The sequence below is a fragment of the Gopherus evgoodei genome, chromosome 5, assembly GCF_007399415.2.
Source record: "Gopherus evgoodei ecotype Sinaloan lineage chromosome 5, rGopEvg1_v1.p, whole genome shotgun sequence".
NCBI classification, from domain to species: domain Eukaryota; kingdom Metazoa; phylum Chordata; order Testudines; family Testudinidae; genus Gopherus; species Gopherus evgoodei.
In genome coordinates this window covers 7203541-7227102 of record NC_044326.1, presented here as the reverse complement: position 1 = coordinate 7227102, position 23562 = coordinate 7203541, and the positions used below count along the sequence as shown (strand labels likewise).

At 47.2% G+C, this 23562-nt stretch overlaps 1 protein-coding gene across 7 annotated transcripts in view; it reads right to left on the bottom strand.

Annotated features, from left to right (window-relative positions):
- The window catches only part of SLC4A11 (solute carrier family 4 member 11), a 196855-nt gene that overhangs the window by 76641 nt on the left and 96652 nt on the right, over positions 1 to 23562 (bottom strand). For all 7 annotated transcript variants that reach the window (XR_004000528.1, XR_004000525.1, XR_004000527.1 and 4 more), the window contains exon 7: positions 5830 to 5953. Coding sequence is in view for 2 of the 7 variants with exons in the window: in XM_030563594.1 (XP_030419454.1) it covers positions 5830 to 5953 (124 nt within the window). In the remaining 5 variants the exon portion in view is untranslated. The remainder of the gene's footprint in view (positions 1 to 5829; positions 5954 to 23562) is intronic.

Below are 23562 nucleotides of genomic sequence, written 5' to 3'. Positions count from 1 at the left end.
TAAAACTTCAAAACAAAATAAATGCCACCCAAAACACCAATCTTCCTTCACCTGCCTGTCAAGACTAGAACATAAGATTCCACACTTCATCTGAAATCACCGCTAGCACAAACACGCAAATCAGGGCAGGAAGAGCAAGCAAATGCTTCCAGCCTGGCTTCGGTGCTGAGAGACCATTTCTTACAGGGGAACTGGTTTGTGCATTGCAATCTCAAGTACAACATTACGATTTTAGCATCGAAAGACTGATCCAAAGTCCATTGCGATGTTAGGTATGTGTCATTTGTAGGTTCGTCTCAATGAATTGCTGTAGAACTTTAGATTCAAAGACAAGACATAGGTTTTGAAAGTTACATCCAGAAGGTTAAAGACTACCGTGACCAAGTCTCATAGGAAACCATCAGATTAAGGTGACTTCTGAAGTATATTCTGCAGATATTTGGGGGTGGGGGGCGGGGAACCACTCTAGGATTACTTCACAATACTTCAACCTCTTCTATCCTTCATGTGCTGAACACCCCCTACTATCCAATCCAATAAGACAGTCCAAAAAGGCTCTCCCCCGAAGAGCTCCAAAGCCTCACAGGAACAGTATCATTCGGCTCTAACACAAACATAATCATTGCTTTTATATTTTCATTTTGTGGTGAATTTTGATAGTCATTTAGATAAGTGAGATTGGCAGATGATTTTTTAATTAACATTAGCAAAGCTTTCAGGGCTCTTCCAATGCACCACTCAGGAGCACAGACGTAGAATACTTTAGATTGCACGCACTGCACAATAACTTCATTTTAATCCTCCAGAGAGAGTTTGTGTCCCAACTATCAAAAAGACCCTGCACATTGCTCGAGATCACCCGAGACAGTATCGCTAGCACTTTGTAGATTTAAACATCTAGAGACAGCAGCAGTTTGTTCTAGGTTGAGCGCTCTCAGCCAGTTTGGTCTGAAAACCTGCTACATCGACAGAAGGGAGTTAAGACTTATTGTAAACTCTGCGAGGCAGGGCTCTTTATTTCATGACTGTACTGCATAACGGGCTCCGGATGGAGCTAGTGTAATACACACCAGAATAACAGCCACCAACACTACTACTAGTGGGGAGGGGAGAATGCGCTGTTTGGATAAGGAAATCGATTCAGGGAAAAGCAAGGAAGTCAGAACCAATCAGTTTTTTCATCCTCATCATCCTGGAAAGACTGGGGTGTGGATTTTACGCTACTTCCCAGACAATTTCTCAAGGCGATTTAATTCGATATTGTCAATGAGTTTATTATTTTAGCAACTGTACCCAGCACGTACTTAGGGCTTGGTAGATAAATTCATTTAAAAAACAAAACAAAAATCATAGACTAGCACAAACCATGGCTTTTCTTTACCAGTCACATGCTTCTCATTTGCTTCCCTTTATTTGTATGCTGTCCACCTGTACCATATGCCCCTTGGGAGTTATCTTCATACCTGTCGCAGAGTGCCCAGCACCCCCTCGCCACTGGCCTCACTCTCTGCACCACCGCCATGGGCTACCGAGGTCAGTACTGACTCTGAGAGAAGAGTACCCCCTACTAAGTCACTGACACTGCTCCCTGCAACAGCGGGGTTTCCCTTAACACGTTGCTGACTCCATATGTATACACAGTTTGTATACATTGAAAAAGGAAATCGGTACAGCTGAGTGGGCTCAGTTTGTTTGCTGCATTCAGTGGGCGACATCTGTATATTTGTTTTTAGTCTGTACAGTTTTTAGACACCAATGTGACTGGTGCCAAAAGCATTTTTATATAAAAAATGAAGAAAAATTAAGGCAGAAACTGCTGAATCAGTCTGGACATAAATGCTCAAAAAAATCAGCTCTCTTTCTATGACCCTCAGCTGAGCACCTCACAATTGTTCATGTATTTGTCCTCACCCACCCCTGGGAAATAGGGAAACACTATTATCCCCATGTTTACAGAGGGGGAACTGAGGCAAAGATATTAAAGTCCAGATTTTTAAAGATATTTTGGCATTGCCACGCCTAGCATTGCAGCGCCTAACTGATCTAGGTATCCAAGTCTCATTTTCAAATGGAGATTTTGCCTCCTAAGTGCCTAAATCCTTTTGAAAAAGAGTCTTAGGCTTCCAAATCAGTTAGGCATCATAATGCTGAGCTCAGCAACACCTTTTAAAACATGGACCTAAATGACTTGCCCAAGACCAGGCAGTCTGCAGTGGACCAGAGATTTGAACTGACGGCTTGGCTACACTGGAGAGTGGCAGCGCTGGTGGTGGGTTTACAGCACTGCAACTTAATAACTGTCCACACCTGCAAGGCACATCCAGTGCTGCAACTCCCTGGCTGCAGCGCTGGCTGTACACCTGGTCTGCTTGAGGTGTAATGATTGCAGCGCTGATGATGCAGCGCTGCTCATCAAGTGTGGCCACCAAAAATGCCGTTATTAGCCTCCAGGGTATTAGGAGGTATCCCAGAATGCCTGCTCACAACAAACTGGAAGAATGGCTGAACTCCGAGCTCCCCTGAGCTGCTTATCTAAAAAACAAACACAGCTCCTGTTTGCTGGAGTGAGCAGAGGCAGACAGGGGAATTGCTTTGGAAGGTTCATAGCTGTTTGTTTGAAGAGAGAAGTCACACAGCAGAGGGAGAGGGGGACTCTGTGTTGAGCAGCTGCTTATGTGGTGTGAAGGCTATTTAGGAGTGCATAATTTGCATTTAGTGAATAAGAGAGGGGTAGGGGAAGGGCTCGAAACTTTTAAATTGATTGCAAGTTGGTGATGTGTATGTTCCAGTCCTTAGAACTTGCAAGGCAGGGAGCTGACAGATCAAAAAATCCACTCTCCCCCCCCCCCCCTTCCCACATTCCCCCTCACCCCCACTCTTTTGAAAAGCATGTTGCAGCCACTTGAAAGCTGGGATAGCTGCCCACAATGCACCACTCCCAACAGCGCAGCAAATGTGGCCACACCGCAGCGCTCGTAGCTGTCAGTGTGGCCACACCGCAGCGCTTTCCCTACACAGCTGTATGAAGACAGCTGTACATCCCAGCTGTCTTCTCCAAAAGGCCACCTCTACACTGCAGACAGACCTAATATGGCTAGAGTGGGGCAAAACAACTTGAAGTGGGAGAAAGGTGCAGATTTCTAGCTTAACCAACAGAGGGTATCACAGTTCCCAAGTTGGTTCATGCCCCCATGAGTGCATCACTTCAGAACCTCAGCTCTCCTGGCCCAACAATTGGGATCCTCAAATAGAACTTGAGCTCAGATCTTCCATATGACAGTGCATTTGTTGACTGAGCTATTGATTGCATATTAATTATATTGATTACCTAAGAATTCCCAATTAACACACTGAGGTTTGGTAGGTCTTTGTCCCAAGTTCAGGGCCAGTATTATTAAAATTACCATTCAGTGGGAACTCCAACATGCACGGTCGCAACACTCAGACTTAGGAAAAACCTTCTATATCTGCAACAGGCTTATTAACAGAGTTAGCAAAGTTACACACACTCCAACCCAACCAGGTAGAGAGAGCTCATACCGAATGAGTGTCTGTGCACCCGTACACTCAGGCTACCCTTGCAGAACAACCTGGAGCGTTAGTCATTAACTTCCTCCTAGGAATTAATAAGAAGAATTTTTGTTATAAGCTGGGACTCATCAGCTGTAAGTAACAGAGGAGGAGAAGGACCTCACAGTATTGGTTGATCACAGGATGATTATGAGCCACCAATGTGATATGGCCATGAAAAAAGCAAATGTGGTCTTGGAATGCATCAGGCTAGGTACTTCCAGTAGAGATAGGGAGCTGTTAGTACCGTTATACAAGGCACTGGTGAGACCTCATCTGGAATACTGTGTGCAGTTCTGGTCTCCCATGTTTAAGAAGGATGAATTCAAACTGGAACAGCTAAAGAGAAGGGCTACTAGGATGATCCGAGGAATGGAAAACCTGTCTTATGAAAGGAGACGCAAAGAGCTTGGCTTGTTTAGCCTAACCAAAAGAAGGTGGAATTGTTTAAGCTAAGTACCAATGTGGACACAGGAACAAATGGATATAAACTGGCCATCAGGAAGTTTAGACTTAAAATTAGATGAAGCCTTCTAACCATCAGAGGAGTGAAGTTCTGGAACAGCCTTCCAAGCGGAGCAGTGGAGGCAAAAAGACATATCTGGCTTCAAGACTAAGCTTGATAAGCTTATGGAGGAGATGGTATAATGAGATTGGTCTTTGACTATTAGCGGTAAATACACGCAATGGCTTGTGATGGGATGAGATCTGAGTTACTGCAGATAATTCTTTCCTGGGTGTCTGGCTGGTGAGTCTTGACCACATGCTCAGGGTTTAGCTGATCACCATATTTGGGGTCAGGAAGAAATTTTCCTCCAGGGCAGATTGGCAGAGGCCCTGGGGGTTTTCCGCCTTCCTCTGCAGCGTGGGGAACGGGTCACTTGCTGGAGGATTCTCTGCACATTGAAGTTTTTAAACCATGATTTGAGGATTTCAATAGCTCAGACATAGGTCAGGGGTCTATTACAAGAGTGGGTGGGTGAGATTCTGTGGCCTGCATTGTGCAGGAGGTCAGACTCGATGATCATGATGGTCCCTTCTGACCTTAAAGTCTATGACTATCATCACCTTCCTCATCACCACCACTCAACGTCCTGGTATCTCCCAAGGCACACAGGCCTGGATACCACTTTTATAATGTGTTACGCAGATGCCCCTATGCCTAAGCATGTTCAGAAGGGGTTTCCTCACCTTCTCCTTACTTGTATCTCTTCACCCTCCTAAGCTTGGCATGCCCTTCTCTCACAGGTTATGTGAGCTTTTACCTCACACTTATTAGCGCGTACGTCAATTAGTTACCATGGCACACTGGTGGCCAGACATCAGCAGAGGTTACCACCTCAAAATATACCATCTTGGGCTAACCTAGCATCTTGTGGTTACTTGTCTGCGGTTCAGTCATTAGAGCGTTCTATGTTGTGATCTATGGCAGTAATACCGGGGCGCAAAAGCTGCAAGTGGCTCTTTAAATGTGTCTCCTGTCGCTCACTGCAGCCCATGATATTAAAACACTGTGTGATTCAATTAACCAGTTTCAGTTATTAACCAATCAGGATGCTTTTACTATGTTACTGACCAATTATTAACTTGCATTAAGTTATTAACTTATTTGCTGAGAGAATAATATAGACTTCCCGTCATGCTGTTTAAATACGAATCTATCATACTAGAGTAAATAAAACAAAGAATTCACACGACTGTGGCTCTTTTGGGTAATGCTGACCGCTAATTTGGTTCAAGAACCACTGAGGTCTGAGTATCACCAATCTACGGTTACTTCTGGTTAGCTGCTTATGCTAGGGCTTTCGAACCTTAGGCCTTTTTAGCTAAGCTATTGTCTTACAGGCCTTGCAGGCTCATTACATTACTGCCGTAACTTATACCCATGCTTTACCTAGCAAATAACCTATTGGTATAGGCTACACATTGAGGCAAGAGCATGATATGAGATCAGTCATAGTCAGACTTACAGACCATGCCAGGCTCCAGCTCCAATGCTAGATAGGAAGCCATTCTGCTCTATCATGAGACTGCAGAAGTTTGGGGAACCGTAAAGTCATCTGTCATAATTTTATACCTTGTGCTCGCTGCTGAGTCAGAAGGAGATGTTGGCAGACAACCCACTGTGGTGACCTCAGTCCTGCTTTCTTCCTCCTGCATCTAGAAAATGAGTGGTCTTGCACCCCAGTGGAGCTCCACAAGAGAACTATCAGAAAAGCATTCTGAGGCATCAAGAGTGAATGATGGAGAAACACTCACCATTTTAGGAGGCGCAAGAACCAAGATGACAAATCTCACTTCACAGGAGTTCTCCCCCCAGTTCTGAGGCCTCTCCAGGCGGCTGATGCAAACATGACGTCGCTGAAGAGACTTTATAGTGCAACTGTCAAGTGAGATGGAAATATTATGGCTTAGGTTAGACAATACATGAGACCCTCTCCTTTCTGCCAAATGAAGGTTTTAAATATTCCCGTTCTAGCTATGATACAATATAATGGGTGAAAACAGGTGGCTTAAACATTGTTGTTTGTAAAAAGACAAAAATGGCATTCTAATGGCACTGATTTTCCTTCCTTTCTAGGCCTTGATCCTGCAAGCTGCTCAGTGGGAAAGGCACTCGGTGACAGCACGGCCTTGTTCACAGAGTAGCTGGCAAGGGTTGGGGCCTTACTTTGCTTCATCTGTCCCAGCTGTTATATAATAGCCAGTAAATCAATAAAGAAACTTGCCCTAAATTTTCAGTATTGCACAGAGTTCTAGCTAGAGGGCTCCCCCTTTATTTTTAAAAAAGAATAATAAACAGAAAGTACTTTGCACTTCCGTAGATCCATTCATCCAGAGGTCTCAAAGTGCTGTTGCAAACAATTTAAGGATAAAAGCCAACAAACAAACTGCTTCTCTCTCTCTCTCTCTCCCCCTCCCTCTCTCATTCCTTCCTTAGCAGATGCCTCAATATTTGTTTTTTTTTCAAGAGGTTTTCCCCTCCCTGCTTGGTTGGTTTCGATTATTTTTAAATACATTACAAATATCAGGTCCTGACCTCCCTTTTTTTTGCTGGACAAGTCAGACAGCCTTCAGAGGACCAAAATTGTGACAACATTGCTCAGTGACGAAACTTGAGTTGGAAATCTCCCAGGTCCATTAGAGAGGAAAGTTGAAGAATTAAGCAGTCATTTAGATCTTTCAAAGATTGACAAGACTTCCAATAATGTTAAAAAACAAAACATTTTTTATTAAAACATGGAAGCCATTTGGGGGCATCACAAAAGAGCAGTAAAAGCAGCAAAGAATCCTGTGGCACCTTATAGACTAACAGACATTTTGGAGCATTCTCTTTGCTGTTTACGTCAACTACCACAACACGCTGGCAAGGCGGGTAGCCATAATTCTCACAATTTTACCAGGGGGGAAACTGAGGCAAAGCAAGGTGATTTGTCCAACATCACACCCCAAGTCTATGCCAGACATCGGATAACACCATCACACTACCAATAAAACCACAGCTAATTATTCTGCTAATACACTTGACAGCTCTTTACAAACACAATAGCAGATAATGCATAATAATTTCACTATTGGGGTGAATAGCACACAACCCTGATACTCCATCCTAATTGCAGTGCTTGATTTTGCAACATGAGAGTTTACATTATTTTTAATGTAATAAATATCAGCAAGATGATGTTACTGTTATTATCATTATTAACACACAAAAGCCAGTAGGAGAACACCTCAATCTTCCTGGACGTTTTATAACAGATTTAAAAGTAGCCATACTCGAACAAAAAAACTTCAGAAACAGACTTCAGAGAGAAACTGCAGAACTAAAATTCATTTGCAAATTTACCACCATTAATTTGGGCTTCAGTAAGACCTAGGAGTGGCTGGCTCATTACAGAAGCAACTTTTCCTCTCCTGGAATTGACAGCTCCTCATCAATTATTGGGAGTGAACCACGTCCACACTGATCGAATTGGCCCTGTCAACACTGGTTCTCCACTTGTGAGGTAACTCCCTTCTCTTCATGTGTCTGTACAATAATGCCTGCATCTGTAATTTTCACTCCAGGCATCTGAAGAAGTGGATTTTTTACCACGAAAGCTTATGCCCAAATAAATCTGTTAGTCTTTAAGGTGCCACTGGACTCCTTGTTGTTTTTGTTATCATTGCTTTTTCTCAGGTGAATATTTGCCAAATTAACGATTGGCAATTAAAGGATGTGGACAGGGCTTCAGTACTTTGGTCCAGTCTCTCTTTTCCCTTTCTCTTAACAGAGTTTATCACCTTAATTTTCAACTTAAATGACATATCAATAGCAGTCCCTGAACGGCTTGGAGAGAAGGGGATGTGCAGACCAGAGCTGAATTAATAACTCTTCCATACAGGTCTGAAAAGTTAGCTTGTAAGTATATCCATATGGGGCATTTTACTAGTGAACAGGTTTTTGATGGACAATGATAATTAAGTTACTTGATTTATGCAAACTAACAACTTGACAGGCTATTGTTAGACATGCTTATTTTGATGCAAGGGATGGTTACGTTCCTTTTATTATTTGTACGATACAGAATATGTGAAAGGGTGCAGGATTTCACATATTTATACTGTATTAGTCACATTCCCTTTCTTCCCCTTTTTACGTGAATCCAGCTCATAACAGAAAATACACACATCCCCTTGGGATAGAAATAAACCTATTTAAAGTTCTGTGCATGCATCCATACACTTTTCAATCTGTTTATCTGCAGTCTTTTCTTGAGTGGCAATTATTTGAAGGTTACAGTTACTAACGGACACATTTGGAAACAATCTACAATAAACCTTTCCAACAGGGAACAAATGAAAACAGAGTTAAAAGTGAATTCAACAATTTGCAGCAAACTGAAATCAATCTTAATCTAATCTAGAACCACTGAGGTGGTAAGTCTGAATGTACCCAAATCGTCTTGTGTTGTCAATTGGGGGTTCCAGTTCAGCAAGATAGCTGGGGTAAGCACATAGACTTTCTAGAGCTTTGGGACTGATAGGATATCTGTCAAGTTGTCCAGCATCTTAGGTCATCTTATCTTCACCCATATTAATCGGTAAAACCTCATGCATGAATGGAGAGGTGAACAGTTAATGTACTGTTAGCAAAATCTACCCTTTTGTATTCTGCTCCGTTTGCTCACTGAGTCAACACTTTCATTCCTTAGCCTTTAAGCTCAGTGATTAACACAGTTCTTTAAAAAGGAAGATGCGCCTGGAGTTCTGAACGTTCTTTGTATTTCAGCAGTGGCCAAAGGCCTCAATCAGGATCATGGCCAAATTGTGCAAAGTGCTGAACAAACGCTTAAGATAACACTATCGCTGTTTCAAGTTGCCTACAATACAATGTCCTGATCTTACATTAAGGCATGTTTGGGGCTCTACGCAAGTGCTTATGCTTCTCAATGCAAAATCAGAGCCTAATTTGAAATATGATACTGCATTTTTGCACTCCAGTCTACTGGCGGCTATATGTCAGAGAAAGATGATTAACAATAGTAAGATCATGCAGCTACTCTGACAACAATGTGCAGAGCTTGATGACTCCAAAGTCTTTTGAAAGTTTTAATTTTTCTTCAGGCAAAACACACATACAGCAATCTTCCACTGCCACGCAACCTAACCATCATTAGCTGAATAAATGATTGTAGGCATTGACTGCAGACAAAATACTTGCATTCAACTTCTTCCTCATATATACGTGTATATATATACACACACACACATGTATATATGAGGAAGAAGTTGAATGCAAGTATTTTGTCTGCAGTCAATGCCTACAATCATTTATTCAGCTAATGGTGGGTAGGTTGCGTGGCAGTGGAAGATTGCTGTATGTGTGTTTTGCCTGAAGAAAAATTAAAACTTTCAAAAGACTTTGGAGTCATCAAGCTCTGCACATTTTTGTCAGAGTAGCTGCATGATCTTACTATTGTTAATCATCTTTCTCTGACATATAGCCGCCAGACTGGAGTGCACAAATGCAGTATCATATTTCAAATTAGGCTCTGATTATATATTATATATATATATACACATACACACACACACACACACTTGCAGCTCTTTCGCTTTTCAGAACAAAGCTTACAAGTTTGATGTACACACAAAATTTTGGTGGTCACCATCAAAAAGTCAACATGTATCAAGAGTAAACACATTATGGTAGACTTAGAATAGGGAACAATATGGTATATACTGGAGTGGGGTAACTGTTGACTTTGTCTAAATGGTGACCATTGTATGGATGTAATATGGTTAGAAGAAGAGGTGATGCCTATTGAGGCAAGCACTGGGATTAACAGTTGATACTGGTTAGATTCTCTTTGCAAAATAGCCTTCAGTAACACAGAAGTTCCTTCCTGCCAGGACACCTTTGTGGATACCGGCCAACAAGCCAGTGAACTGATGAAAGAGCTGAAGTGGTTAATGGAAAAAGATGAAATAAAAGCAAGGAGATGATATGAACCAAAAAGAAAATCTCACGTTAAACATGAGCCACAACACTGGAATGACACTCAGACTGACATCAACAATTCCCTCGTGGGACTGTCCGTGAAAAACTAGACAATGCCCAGCAATGAAATAACGACACTCTGTTCTGCCAAGTCAGAATGCATGTTAAAAGCCAATAGCTTCTTCAACCAGAACAACATAACTTTCTTGTGCTAAACCAGAAGAGTGCCATATATGCCCATGGGATTTGCACTAACTCATCCAAATGAGTTATTTTATGCTTAGTTCATCGTCAGTGACTCACTGATGGATTCTTTAGAAACATATTCAATGAGATCTGAATTATTCCAAATTGTTTTTGGAAACTTTTCAGGATTTACATTTTTTTTTTTTAAAACTTATCTAGTATTCCTTTAAGGAATAAAAACAAGTCGAAATGGGAAAAGTTGCAAAATAAAGTTAACCAAGACCTGTTCTAAAAGGCTACCAAGCTGATGGACAGCTAATTATAGTCTTGTTGTTGAAAAGTTTTCCAATTAAGGGCTGCAATCTTAATTTCTCAGCACAAAAACCAATTTACACAGCTAGTTACACAATTCCTTGTACTGTTTGTGGATTTTGGAGCTAGAAACCAAAATAGTTGATTGGATAGCTCTTTATAAATATATCAGAGGGATTAATATTAAGGGAGGGAGAGGAATTATTTAAGCTTAGTATCAATGTAGATACAAGAACGAATGGGTATAAACTGGACACTAGGAAGTTTAGACTTGAAATTAGACGAAGGTTTCTAACCATTAGAGGAGTGAAGTTCTGGAGTAGCCTTCCAAGGGAAGTAGTGGGGGCAAAAGACATATCTAGCTTTAAGATTAAGCTTGATAACTTTATGGAATGGATGGTATTATGGGAGAGCCAAATTTTGGTAATTTATCTTTGATTATCGCCAGATAAGTATGCCCAGTGGTTGGTGATGGGATGTTGGATGGGATGGGATCTGAGATACTGCAGAGAATTCTTTTCTGAGTGCTGGCTGGTGAGTCTTGCCCACATGCTCAGGGTTTAGCTGATCGCCATATTTGGGGTTGGGAAGGAATTTTCCTCTGGGGCAGATTGGCAGAGGCCCTGGAGGTTTCTCACCTTCCTCTGCAGCGTGGGGCATGGGTCACTTGCTGGTGGATTCTCTGCAGCTTGAGGTCTTCAAACCACAATTTGAAGACTTCAATAACTCAGGCATAGGTTAGGGGTTTGTTGTAGAACTGGATGGGTAGGGTTCTGTGGGCTGCTTTGTGCAGGGGGTCGGACTAGATGATCACATTGGTCCCTTCTGATCCTAGAATCTATGAATCTAAGAGTTAACTGAGTATTAAGACTTTTGCCTGTAGGAAACCTATTAAAATATAGCAGAGGGGAGGCTGGTTATTGCAATAGGAGAGATAAGTAAACCTGCTAGAAATGAATAGGTGACTTCAGTTCAATACAGATGACCACTCCACAGATCTAACCATCACAATGTGCTCTCTTAGCAAAAAGACCCTACTTTGATTTAGTTGTGAGACCTTTTCACTCCTAAAATGGACCTTCCAAATCAAAGGAAGTAATCAGTACAGACAGTCCAAGACATTCAAAAGTTTGAACCTCCCTGCAGCATCAGAAGATTTTATTGAAAAAAATAAAGAGGATTTTTCTTTGTTGTCCAGCTTTTTAGCCATTAGGCTCCACTTGAGTCCAGCTCTTTTCAGGAGCCATGAAAACTGAAAACCTAAAAATGAGATTCAGATCTCACGAGACTTATGATCAGATTATGAGATTTGGCAACACTGAGTATATCAGTGGGGAAGTGGGAAAGCCTGCATGGTCACTATCCACCTTTTTTTGTGGCTACACCTGTTTTGTGGCTAAAGGACTTTGGAGTCTAGCGCTTCAAGTCGTTCACCTTTCATAAATATTATGCAAAAATAGAACTCTTTTGAGATTTCTTCCAGCGCCCTAGGAGGAAATTTACAAGAGTAGTCTACACCCAAACTGCACCATTGAATTCAAGGTGTGATTTTATCTACTGATTTATTTAAGCCATGCGTGGGGGCACTTAAAATCTGTTTCAGCCTGTCTTCTATTGGTTTAACTTGTGTTGCTAAGTTTACTGATACAAGCTAAACCAGGGGTGGGTAAACTACGGCCCATGGGCCGCATTCAGCCCATTAGACATTTGAATCTGGCCCTTGAGCTCCCGTTGGGGAACACAGTCTGGTGCTTGCGGCTCCACACACAGCCCCTGCCCCAAGCGTCACCCCTGCAGCTCCACCTGGCTGGGAACCATGGCCAATGGGAGCTGCAGGGGTGGCGTCTGCAGACGGGGCAGTGCACAGAGCTGTCTGGCTGTGCCTCTGTGTAGGAGCTGGAGGGAGGACATGCCACTGCTTGTGGGAGCTGCTCGAGGTAAGCGCTGCCCGGAGCCTGCACCACTGTGCTCCTCCTGTGCCCCAACCCCTTGCCCCAGCCCTGATCCCCTTGCTGCCCCCAACTCCCTCATCCCCAGCCCCACCCCAGAGCCCTCACCCCGCCCCACCAACTTCATGAGCATTCATGGCTTGCCATACAATTTCCATACCCAGATGTGGCCCTTGGGCCAAAAAGTTGGCCATCACACGAGCTAAACAAATGTTAACATGATGCAAGTGTCTTGGCAGGGGGTTAACAAAATCAGCATTTAACCTTATTGAAACAGGTGCAACTTCTGTGTGTAGACAAGCCAAGCCCTTATGCCAGCGGTCCCCAAACTCTTTATCTTATCCCCCTTTCCCCCAGCCACAGTCAAGAGCCAGGGCCGGAAACAGGGCCAGAGTCAGGCGGAGGCTGTGGTCGGAGTCAAGGGCCAAGGGCGGGGCTGTGGCCAGGAGCCGGAGCAGAATTGGCGGCAGAGTGGGGCTGGGTGGCACTCCCTCCCTGCCCCTCTTGGGGGCTGGCCTGAGCTTCACCACGCCCCCCACCCCACCTCAAAATGTTCCTTCATGCCCCCCTAAGAGGCACACCTCACAGTTTGGGGACCACTGTCTTATGCTAAAAGAAAAGCAGCATGATCCCTAAAGCAAGTCTGTCAGTAGCTCTGCTTCACTAGAGACCTTTCAGCTATAACCTTCTCCAAGATCCCTGGATTAACACTACGGTTGGGGCAACAGTGCACATATCCTCACATGAACACTAGCGTTCACTGACACGTTACAATTTTTGAATTGTGAAGGCCCTCTAAAATAAAAGACTGGGCTGAAATGCAGTCATGACAAAATGATCCAGATGAAGTGATGAACTGTGTTTAAATACCAGGTCTTATTTATGAAGATGCCATAATACCATATTCTCTAACACGGTATTCATAAAAGGCTCTTTAAATTACAGTTCTCATTTCTGCACCACTGCTCAATATATTTCTTTTTTTAAGAAAACTACTTTTAAAGCAGCGTTCAAGACAAGAGGTTAGCTGGCATGAACTGGCATAACTCCACTGACATCAGCAAAGATGCAGAGATTCACGCCAGCTGAAGACCTGACCTAAGCCCAGGAACTTATCTAAGCAATAACAGACATCTCTTACACAAAATTATTAATGTTTAAGACATACACACTCATCAGAAATAAAACCCAGCCATCTCATGAGGGCAAGAAAGGAAATTAATTACTTTCATCAGTAAGAAAAATGGAACCCTGATTGCTCATTAGAGCTAGCCTTTTCCTATCTTACAGTAGCACAACAACATTTTGGTTCTTTTGCACTGCAGGTACATCTAAGAAAGCAATACCCCAAGTGTGATACATCAAGTCTTAAACCTTCTGAGACCAGAACCACTTGTGAGAGACGCAGTCTTGACAACTTGGATGGTTCATTTGGACTTTTATTGACACCTTGCCAAGAGGAATATCTGGCAATGTACTAGAATATCCAGTCCCGCAGACTTGCTTCTTGACATAGTCTTGACCCTCTCCTGGTGGGCTATCCAGGTGCAAGTAGATCCCATCCTTACCTGTCACTATCAAAAAGAATGTCTACAGAACAGAATGCAAGGAAGAAAAGACGGTTACTCACCTTTGTAACTGTTGTTCTTCGAGATGTGTTGCTCACATCCATTCCAGTTAGGTGTGCGCGCCGCGCGTGCACGTTCGTCGGAAACTTTTTACCCTAGCAACTCCAGTGGGCCGGCAGGTCGCCCCCTGGAGTGGCGCCGCCATGGCGCCCAATATATATCCCTGCCGGCCCGCCCGCTCCTCAGTTCCTTCTTGCCGGCTACTCCGACAGTGGGGAAGGAGGGCGGGTGTGGAATGGATGTGAGCAACACATCTCGAAGAACAACAGTTACAAAGGTGAGTAACCGTCTTTTCTTCTTCGAGTGATTGCTCACATCCATTCCAGTTAGGTGACTCCCAAGCCATACCTAGGCGGTGGGGTCGGAGTGAGAAGTCGCGGCATGGAGCACTGCAGTTCCGAAGGCCGCATCCTCTCTCGACTGCTGGACCAGGGCGTAGTGGGAAGCAAAGGTGTGGACCGATGACCAGGTCGCTGCCCGACAGATTTCCTGGATGGGCACACGGGCCAGGAAAGCCAGCGACGACGCCTGCGCCCTGGTAGAATGCGCAGTCACACGGCCCGTAGGGACATGGGCCAAGTCATAACAGGTCCTGATACAGGACGTAACCCACGAGGATAACCTCTGGGAGGAGATAGGAAGCCCTTTCATACGGTCCGCTACCGCCACGAAAAGCTGGGGGGATTTGCGGAAGGGTTTGGTCCTCTCTATGTAGAACGCGAGAGCTCTACGGACATCCAGCGAGTGGAGCTGCTGCTCCCTGCCTGAGGAGTGAGGTTTTGGGAAAAAAACCGGGAGGAAAATCTCTTGGTTGACGTGGAAGGCTGAGACCACCTTGGGTAGAAAGGCAGGGTGTGGTCTAAGCTGCACCTTGTCTTTGTGGAAGACCGTGTATGGGGGGTCCACCACAAGGGCTCGGAGTTCCGACACCCGTCTAGCTGAGGTGATAGCTACTAGAAAGGCAGCCTTCCAAGAGAGGTAAAGCAGGGAGCAAGTAGCTAACGGCTCAAAGGGGGGCCCCATGAGCCGGGACAACACCAGGTTAAGATCCCAGGTTGGAGCAGGGGGACGGACGTTAGGGAATAACCGTTCCAGCCCCTTAAGGAATCTCGACACCGTCGGGTGAGAAAAAACGGAGCGACCGTCCGCACCCGGGTGAAAGGTGGAGATAGCTGCCAGATGGACTCGCAACGACGATAAGGCCAGACCATGTTCTTTGAGGGACCAAACATAATCTAAGATTTCGGATACCGAAACTTCCATAGGGCGGAGATTTCTCTCTACGCACCAACAGGAGAAGCGTTTCCATTTTGCCGAATATGTGGCTCTTGTGGATGGTTTCCTGCTGCTCAAGAGCACCTCTCTCACAGGCGTGGAGCAGCGCAGCTCGGAACCAGTTAGCCACGCAGGAGCCACGCCGCTAGGTGCAGCGACTGCAGGTCTGGGTGACAGAGGGACCCGTGGTCCTGGGTAATCAGGTCCGGATGAAGGGGCAGGGGAACTGGGTCGGCTACGGCCAAGTCTAGCAGCATGGTGTACCAGTGCTGTCTGGGCCATGCCGGGGCCACCATGATCACACGAGCCCTGTCTCTGCGCACCTTCAGGAGGACCTTGTGAACCAGAGGGAACAGAGGAAACGCATAGTACAGGTGGGTCGACCACTGGATGAGGAAGGCATCCGCTATCGACCCCGGCTCCCTGCCCTGAAAGGAGCAGAACGCTTGGCACTTCCTGTTCCCCTTGGACGCAAAGAGGTCCACCCGGGGATAACCCCACCTCCGGAAAATGGAGAGAGCGACGTCCGGTCGAAGGGACCACTCGTGTGACAGGAAGGATCTGCTCAATCGATCCGCCAGCGTGTTCCGTACTCCGGGAAGGAAGGAAGCCCTGAGGTGAATGGAGTGGGCTACGCAAAAGTCCCAGAGTCGTATCGCCTCGAGGCACAGGGAGGAGGACCTGGTGCCGCCCTGCTTGTTGATATAATACATGGTCGTCGTGTTGTCCGTGAACACGGCTACACAACGACCCTGAAGCTGATGACAAAACGTTTGGCAAGCAAGGCGGACCGCTCTCAACTCCCTCATGTTGATATGTAGCCCCACCTCCTCCTGGGACCATAGGCCCTGCGTCCGCAGGGTCCCTAGGTGGGCCCCCCAGCCTAGATCTGAGGCATCCGTTGTCAGGGATACCGAGGGCTGAGACGGGTGAAAGGGAAGACCCGCACACAATACGGACTGGTCCACCCACCAGCCGAGGGAATCTAAGACCTTCTGGGGGACTGTGATTAACATGTCTAGCGGTTGCCTTGGTCTGTAATGACTGATAAGCCACAGCTGGAGAGGCCTCATGCGGAGCCGAGCGTAGTCGGTCACAAAAGTGCACGCCGCCATGTGGCCTAACAGGGTTAGACATGTCCTCACTGACGTCAACGGGGCTGACCGCAAGCGTTGAACGATCGCCGCCATGGTCTGGAACCGCTGCCGAGGCAGCGAGGCCCTGCCCACAGTGGCGTCCAGGACGGCCCCGATAAATTCCACCTTCTGAGTGGGCCTCAGGGTGGACTTGTCTGTGTTTATCAAGAGGCCCAGACTCGCAAACATGCCGGTGATCACGCGGACATGGCTGTTCACCTGCTGTTCCGACGTGCCCCGAATCAACCAATCGTCCAGATAAGGGAACACGTGGACACGGTTGCGCCGAAGATGCGCCACGACAACTGCCATGCATTTTGTAAACACCCTCGGGGCCGTGGACAGGCCAAACGGGAGGACCGCAAATTGATAATGACGAGCCCCCACAACGAAGCGGAGGAAGCGTCTGTGGCGTGGCCAAATGGCAACGTGGAAATACGCGTCCTGCATGTCGAGGGCGGCGTACCAGTCTCCCGGATCCAGGGATGGAATAATGGTCCCCAGGGATACCATGCGGAACTTCAACTTCACGAGGTATTTGTTGAGTTCTCGCAGGTCGAGGATAGGCCTGAGGCCCCCCTTGGCCTTGGGGATCAGAAAATAGCGGGAATAAAACCCCTTGCCTTTCTCGTTTTCGGGAACCGCCTCTATAGCTCCTTTGCTGAGGAGCGTCCGCACCTCCTGCCGAAGGAATTGCTCGTGAGAGGGGTCCCTGAAGAGGGACGAGGAAGGAGGGCGGGAAGGAGGGAACGAAACAAACTGCAGGCGGTACCCCGTCTGCACCACGCTCAAGACCCAGCGGTCCGATGTTATTTGGGACCACGCCGGGAGGAAAAACGAAAGGCGGTTGGAAAACGGAGGGGAAGGATCCGTAGAGGAAACTGTTACTGCGCCCTCGAGCGCACCTTCAAAATGAAGGCTTAGGACCAGGCGGGGGTTTTGAGGAGCCTTGGTTCTGCCCCCCTTGGTTCCCCGACTGCCTGCGCCTCCCGTTCCTGCCGCGGCGCCTGTAAGGGTCCTGCCGCTGGCGGAACTGGGAAAACGGCCGACGGTGCTGCTGTTGCTGCGGCCTAAAGGGTCTACGCTGTGTCACGGGGGTGTGCATCCCGAGGGACCGCGCAATGACCCGGTTGTCCTTTAAACTCTTAAGTCTGGGGTCTGTCTTATCGGAAAACAGGCCCTGGCCTTCGAAAGGAAGGTCCTGTATCGTGTGCTGGAGCTCTGGCGGAAGGCCGGAAACCTGCAGCCAGGAGATGCGACGCATCGTAACTCCTGACGCGAGGGTACGGGCAGCCGAGTCCGCAGCGTCCAAGGAGGCTTGCAAGGCCGTGCGCGCGACCTTCTTGCCTTCGTCCAAGATGGCCGTGAACTCTTGGCGAGCATCCTGTGGCAGCAGCTCCTTAAATTTGTCCACTGCCACCCAGGAGTTAAAGGCGTATCTGCTCAGCAGGGCCTGTTGGTTAGAGACCCTGAGCTGCAGCGCCCCAGCCGAATACACCTTACGGCCAAGGAGGTCCATCCGCCTGGCTTCTCTGGATTTGGGGGCCGGAGCCTCCTGGCCGTGACGCTCCCTATCGTTCACCGATTGCACTACCAGTGAACCGGGAGTCGGGTGAACATGTAAATATTCGTACCCCTTAGAAGGGGCCATGTACTTCCTCTCGACTCCTTTCGCTGTCGGAGGGATGGAGGCCGGGGACTGCCAGATAGTATTGGCATTGGCCTGAATGGTCCGTATAAACGGCAGGGCGACCCTGGTGGGAGCATCGGAAGAGAGGATGGTAACAATTGGGTCCTCTATCTCCGAGACCTCCTCTGCCTGCAGACTCAGGTTTTGAGCCAATCGCCTGAGGAGGTCCTGGTGCGCCCTGAGATCCAGCGGGGGGGGACTGTTGGAGGAGGTACCCGCCACCGCCTCATCCGGGGAGGAGGATGATGAGACCCCAGGCACAATAGTGTCCAACTGAGGGTCTTCCTCAGCCCTCGCCTCTGTCTCCGGAGCCGCAGCGGAGTCCTGCTGTTTGGACCCTTCGTCCCCTTCCGGGGAGGGAGGGGGGCGAGACAAAGAGGCTTCAGGGGCCCTACGCTCCGCAGTCGCCGGCCTAGCAGGGAGCTGCTGGGGGCCCTGGGCCTGATGGTACGCCCAGGGTGTCCAGAATCCCCACTGTGGGGGGCCTTGGTCCTGCAGCGGCGGATCAGCAAACAGCGCCGCCTGCCGGTCGGTGCCCAGCGCATAGCCGCTGTCCGTCTGGGAGGACACGGACGGCTGCCTGGAGGGCCACGGCGGGGCCGACCCTGGATGGTACGGGTCTGCGCGGGCCGGCACGGAGGATCGTCTCGGTGCCGGGGACCGGTGCCGGGAGTCATAACGGTGCCGGGACCGGGATCTGTCACGGTGCCGGGCGCTGCTTCGGGACCGGGATCTGTCACGGTGCCGGGCGCTGCTTCGGGACCGGGATCTGTCACGGTGCCGGGCGCCGCTTCGGTGCCGGGACCTACTACCAGCTCGGTGCCGGGAGATCGACCGGGACCGGGACCTGCCACCAGCTCGGTGCCGGGAGGTCGAGCGAGATCGGGACCGGGACCTGCCACCAGCTCGGTGCCGGGAGGTCGACCGGTGCGGCGAGTAGCGTCGGGACCTGCTCCTGGAGTCGCGGTGCCGGTGTCGACTGGAGCCTGACCGCGACCGTCTCGATGCCGACCGGTGCCGCGAGTGCGACCGGTACCGCTGAGGGGAGCGGTGCCGGGACTGCGAGCGGCGTCGGGATCTGGAGCGCCCAAGACGTCGGGGCCTGGATGGCGAACGACTGTCCGTGGGCGGTGCCGACATCATGGGCTTGCCTCTGGACGTGACCCGCACCGGAGGAACCGGGGGTGGCAGCCGAGTAGGCTCCGTCAGGGCAATAAGGTCCCGAGCCGAGGCGAAGGTCTCCGGTGTGGATGGGACCATTATCTCAACCCCAGATCTCATGGGGGAGCTCGGCGGCACCGGACTCAACAGACCCGCCGGGCCCGGAGTCAACGGTGCTGACGGTGCCGGCGGCGCCGCGGCCGATGTCGAGGCCGGGCGTTCAAGCCGGGTCTGCCTGGCCGGAGTATTAGACTTCGACGGCCTAGGCACTGATTCCGGTGCCGGAGAAGGTCGGTGCCGAGGAGTCTTCTCGGTGCCGGAGCGATCCGGTGCCGGTGCCGAAACCACGGTCTGCGAAGTCGACGGGTCAAGTGCCGCCTCCATTAGGAGAGTTCGGAGCCTCTGATCCCTCTCCTTTTTTGTCCTCGGCTTAAAAGCCTTACAGATGCGGCACTTGTCAGATCTGTGCGATTCCCCGAGGCACTTCAGGCACGCTTCGTGGGGATCGCTGGTAGGCATGGGCTTCTTGCAGGCCGCACACTGCTTGAAGCCTGGCGAAACAGGCATGAGCCTGGCGCCCGGTGCCGGGAAGGGCTAAGCCCCCGGCAAGAAACTACTTAACAGCTATTTACTAAACTATCTACTTAACAATACTAATTAACAACTATATAGAACTAGAGATAAGCGATAAACAAGCGATAGAAACTAGGAGAGCTAGGGACGTGGAGGACAGCTATGCCGCGCTCCACAGTTCCAACGACCGACACGGCGGTAAGAAGGAACTGAGGAGCGGGCGGGCCGGCAGGGATATATATTGGGCGCCATGGCGGCGCCACTCCAGGGGGCGACCTGCCGGCCCACTGGAGTTGCTAGGGTAAAAAGTTTCCGACGAACGTGCACGCGCGGCGCGCACACCTAACTGGAATGGATGTGAGCAATCACTCGAAGAAGAACTGGCCACAACAGAAATTGGACCATCTCCTCAATCACCAATAATTCATCTTTAGAGAGTTAAGTTATTGGACAAGAAGGTTTTGACTTGACAGCTTGAATGGAAAAGTAAATTGAAGGCGGAGAAAAGTTCCACAACATCCCTGTGTGCAAAGAAATAACCAGAACTACAAAAGCAAGGCTGATTATGGTGGTTGCAGACTTTTTATACAGAAAAAATAGGTGTTTAAGAACTTTAGAAAGCTTACTCTTGTAAGCATGAGGGCAAAGGCACTTGTATACATAGGGTGTCATTAATAGAATAAAGTCCTGTAATCATTCCTCTAAAGGAGCCTCTCTTTTTATAGAAAAATAGATAGCTGTCAAGGAAAAACATGGCAGAGGAGTACATTTCATTATTAAAAATGATACACTGTTATTATTAGGCATAATTTTGCACCAATTACTATATTTTAAACATCTCAGATTTGAAAATGTGCTATTTTAAAATCTAAAATAGTAATGAAAGGGATTTTTCATCGCAACTTTAAGACGATAACAGAAAAATTCTTTGGAGTCCAGACTAATAATTACTTTTTAAAATGTGCAAAATCCAATCCACTTGCCTAGTTATGTTTGGTGTGATGAAGCAGAGATGCATCAGTATCCCATGCTATGACTAATCACAGACATTAAAACTGAAAAAATTATTTACTACTCTTAAAAGTTAATGTGTGTACAGCAATTTTGCTCAGCATCCAAAATAGCCTCATGCATCATGTTTTAAAATGTTACCTGCGAGTTTGAGTTAGCTGGCTCCTCCAGAGGGACTATTATGACGACAAATTAATATATTAGAATAAGCAAATATCAAGCTACACTCCCATCTTGTTGAGAGATTATTCCTTTGCTTCGTTAGTCACGAGAGCTTTATCAAATCAACTGTACAATTTCAAAACAAATCCGTCATGTGCCTTATAAATGCAATCAAAGGAAATGGCTCTTCCACGACTTGACATTTGCCTCCTCATGGTCTGACTTTTCCAAACTCAGCCCTTTTAAAAATAGAAACTGTATCCTGGCAAGTAAGGAATAGCTTGGTGCCAACATTGCTTCAAGTTAATAAAAATGCTATGAAGAATTCTGTTTAAGTAACCCATATAAAAATACAGGGGTTATTCAAGAATCATCCCAACAAGAACATCAAGGACAGAGATGCAAGGAAAGACCCGACGGCTGTTGCTTGCTGCTATATTAAAAACTTATACGGCAAATTCTCTCTTAAGCATTGGATAATTAAGCCTCATCACTGTCCTGGGAAGTAAGTATTAGTATCTTAACCTACACAGATACAGAGCACGATCTATCCCTTAACCTCAGGGGCATGGAGGAGCTAGACATAGAGGGGGATAATATGTAGGGGAGACCTGAGGAGACCCAGTGTCTCCTAAAGCTCCTATTAAAGCAGGGCACCTTTTACAAGCCAAGTGATTCATGAAAGCTGGGATTAGATTAATTCCTGACCCCCGGTTTTAGGAGAAGGTCCACTGCACTATATTTTGAATTAACTATCAAAATCAGCTGGCTCCTATGAGACAGAAAAAACAGACACTCATGTATTTCAGGGACGAGATCTGGTTTAGAATTATAGTACATTGTAAAAAGAGGTCTTACCCAGATCAGCCCCTTTATTTTCAGTCCGATGACAATCTTTGGAAGGGATTTTTGACAGAAAGGTGCTGTCAATGACCACAGTCCTAAAAGTTATCCCCTCTGGCTCAGAAGTCTCAAGCTCATGGATGAAACACTCAAAATGCAGATTTCTACCTGCATGGAAGTATGAGACTGTAACACATCAGTCAGGATCTGTCAGCTGGGGACTGCCTCTCCTGCAGCCTTAAGTCCCCAGCAAATCACCTCCAAACGCAAGAGTGAAGCAAGAACCAACCAACTAACCAGATTTTGACAAAATCTCTTATTTACTCTAGTTTCTGGGTCTAGTATCTAACAGGCCACTCTGTCCATGAATTCTCAGACACACAACCTGGGAAGACTGACTGAAGTCTTCTGTTCTAACAAAAACTAGAAGGCAACACAAGCCATTGCCTATTTCAAGCAAGCAACGAGTGGCAGAGAAACAGTGCAGTGGATTTCTGTACGTAGTAAACTCAATGAATGTAAGAACGGCCATCCTGGGTCAGACCGAAGGTCCATCTAGCTCAGTATCCTGTCTTCCGACAGTAGCTAATTCCAGGTGTCCCAGAGGGAATGAACAGAACAGGAAATCATCAAATGATTGTTGCCCATTCCCAGCTTCTAGCAAATAGGCTAGTGAGCGATTTCACAAGAATTATTCCACCCTTGACTGAGGCAGTGTATAGTTTAGCTCACTGACCTCTGGTAGAGCTCCTGCTCTGAAGAACGGCATTCCAAGTCATCTGAACTGGAAAAGAAATGTACTTCAGGGACTGTTGAGTTGCTCCATCCGTAAAGTATCTTGCTGTCCTGTTCACGTTGATGTTCAAAATGGCACGCACCATTTCAGATGGCCAGACAGAGTGCAATGGGCACAGTTCTTTTAATCTGTTCCACAGATGCATGGATACTGGTGACACGCTTTGGGGTTCAACCTAGACCAGTAAGGGGTTTACTCACCACTTGCTCTGTTACCCTAGTGCCAGGGCGCTGTGCAGCTTTGATTCAGGTCTCGGATACCAACAGCCAGCTTATATAACACATGGATCTCCCTCTGGCTTCCACCGCCCAGTTACTCTTTACAGGGGGACCTCAACAACCTTTCCAGCCCCAGTTCTCCCCACAAACCACCCTTCTTTGCAGTGCTCAGCCCTTCTTACTGTAGCACCCACAAAACCGTAGCAAGTTCGCTATTCCTTTAAAGAGATGGTAATAAGCAGTTAATTCACTTCAGGGGGGTTGACAAACCCCCCACTTCAATCAAAGCCCTGAGTTGGTTTATAGTCAACGTAAAAAGTTTATTAGCAAAAGGACATAATTTAAGTGATACCAAGTATAGGGAATAAGGACAGAAATGGTCACAAACAAGCAGAAGCAAAAATATGCTTTTAAAGCTAAAACATGACAAACTAGAGCCTTTTGTTCAAAGACATTTTTCTCACCACAGTTGTTCTTCCAGTCTGGCTGGCCTGTCCTTTAGCCAGGACGCAACATACAGAGCTCGAAGTGCTTCATTTCTCTGACTCCTCAAGTGAGGAATGCTAAA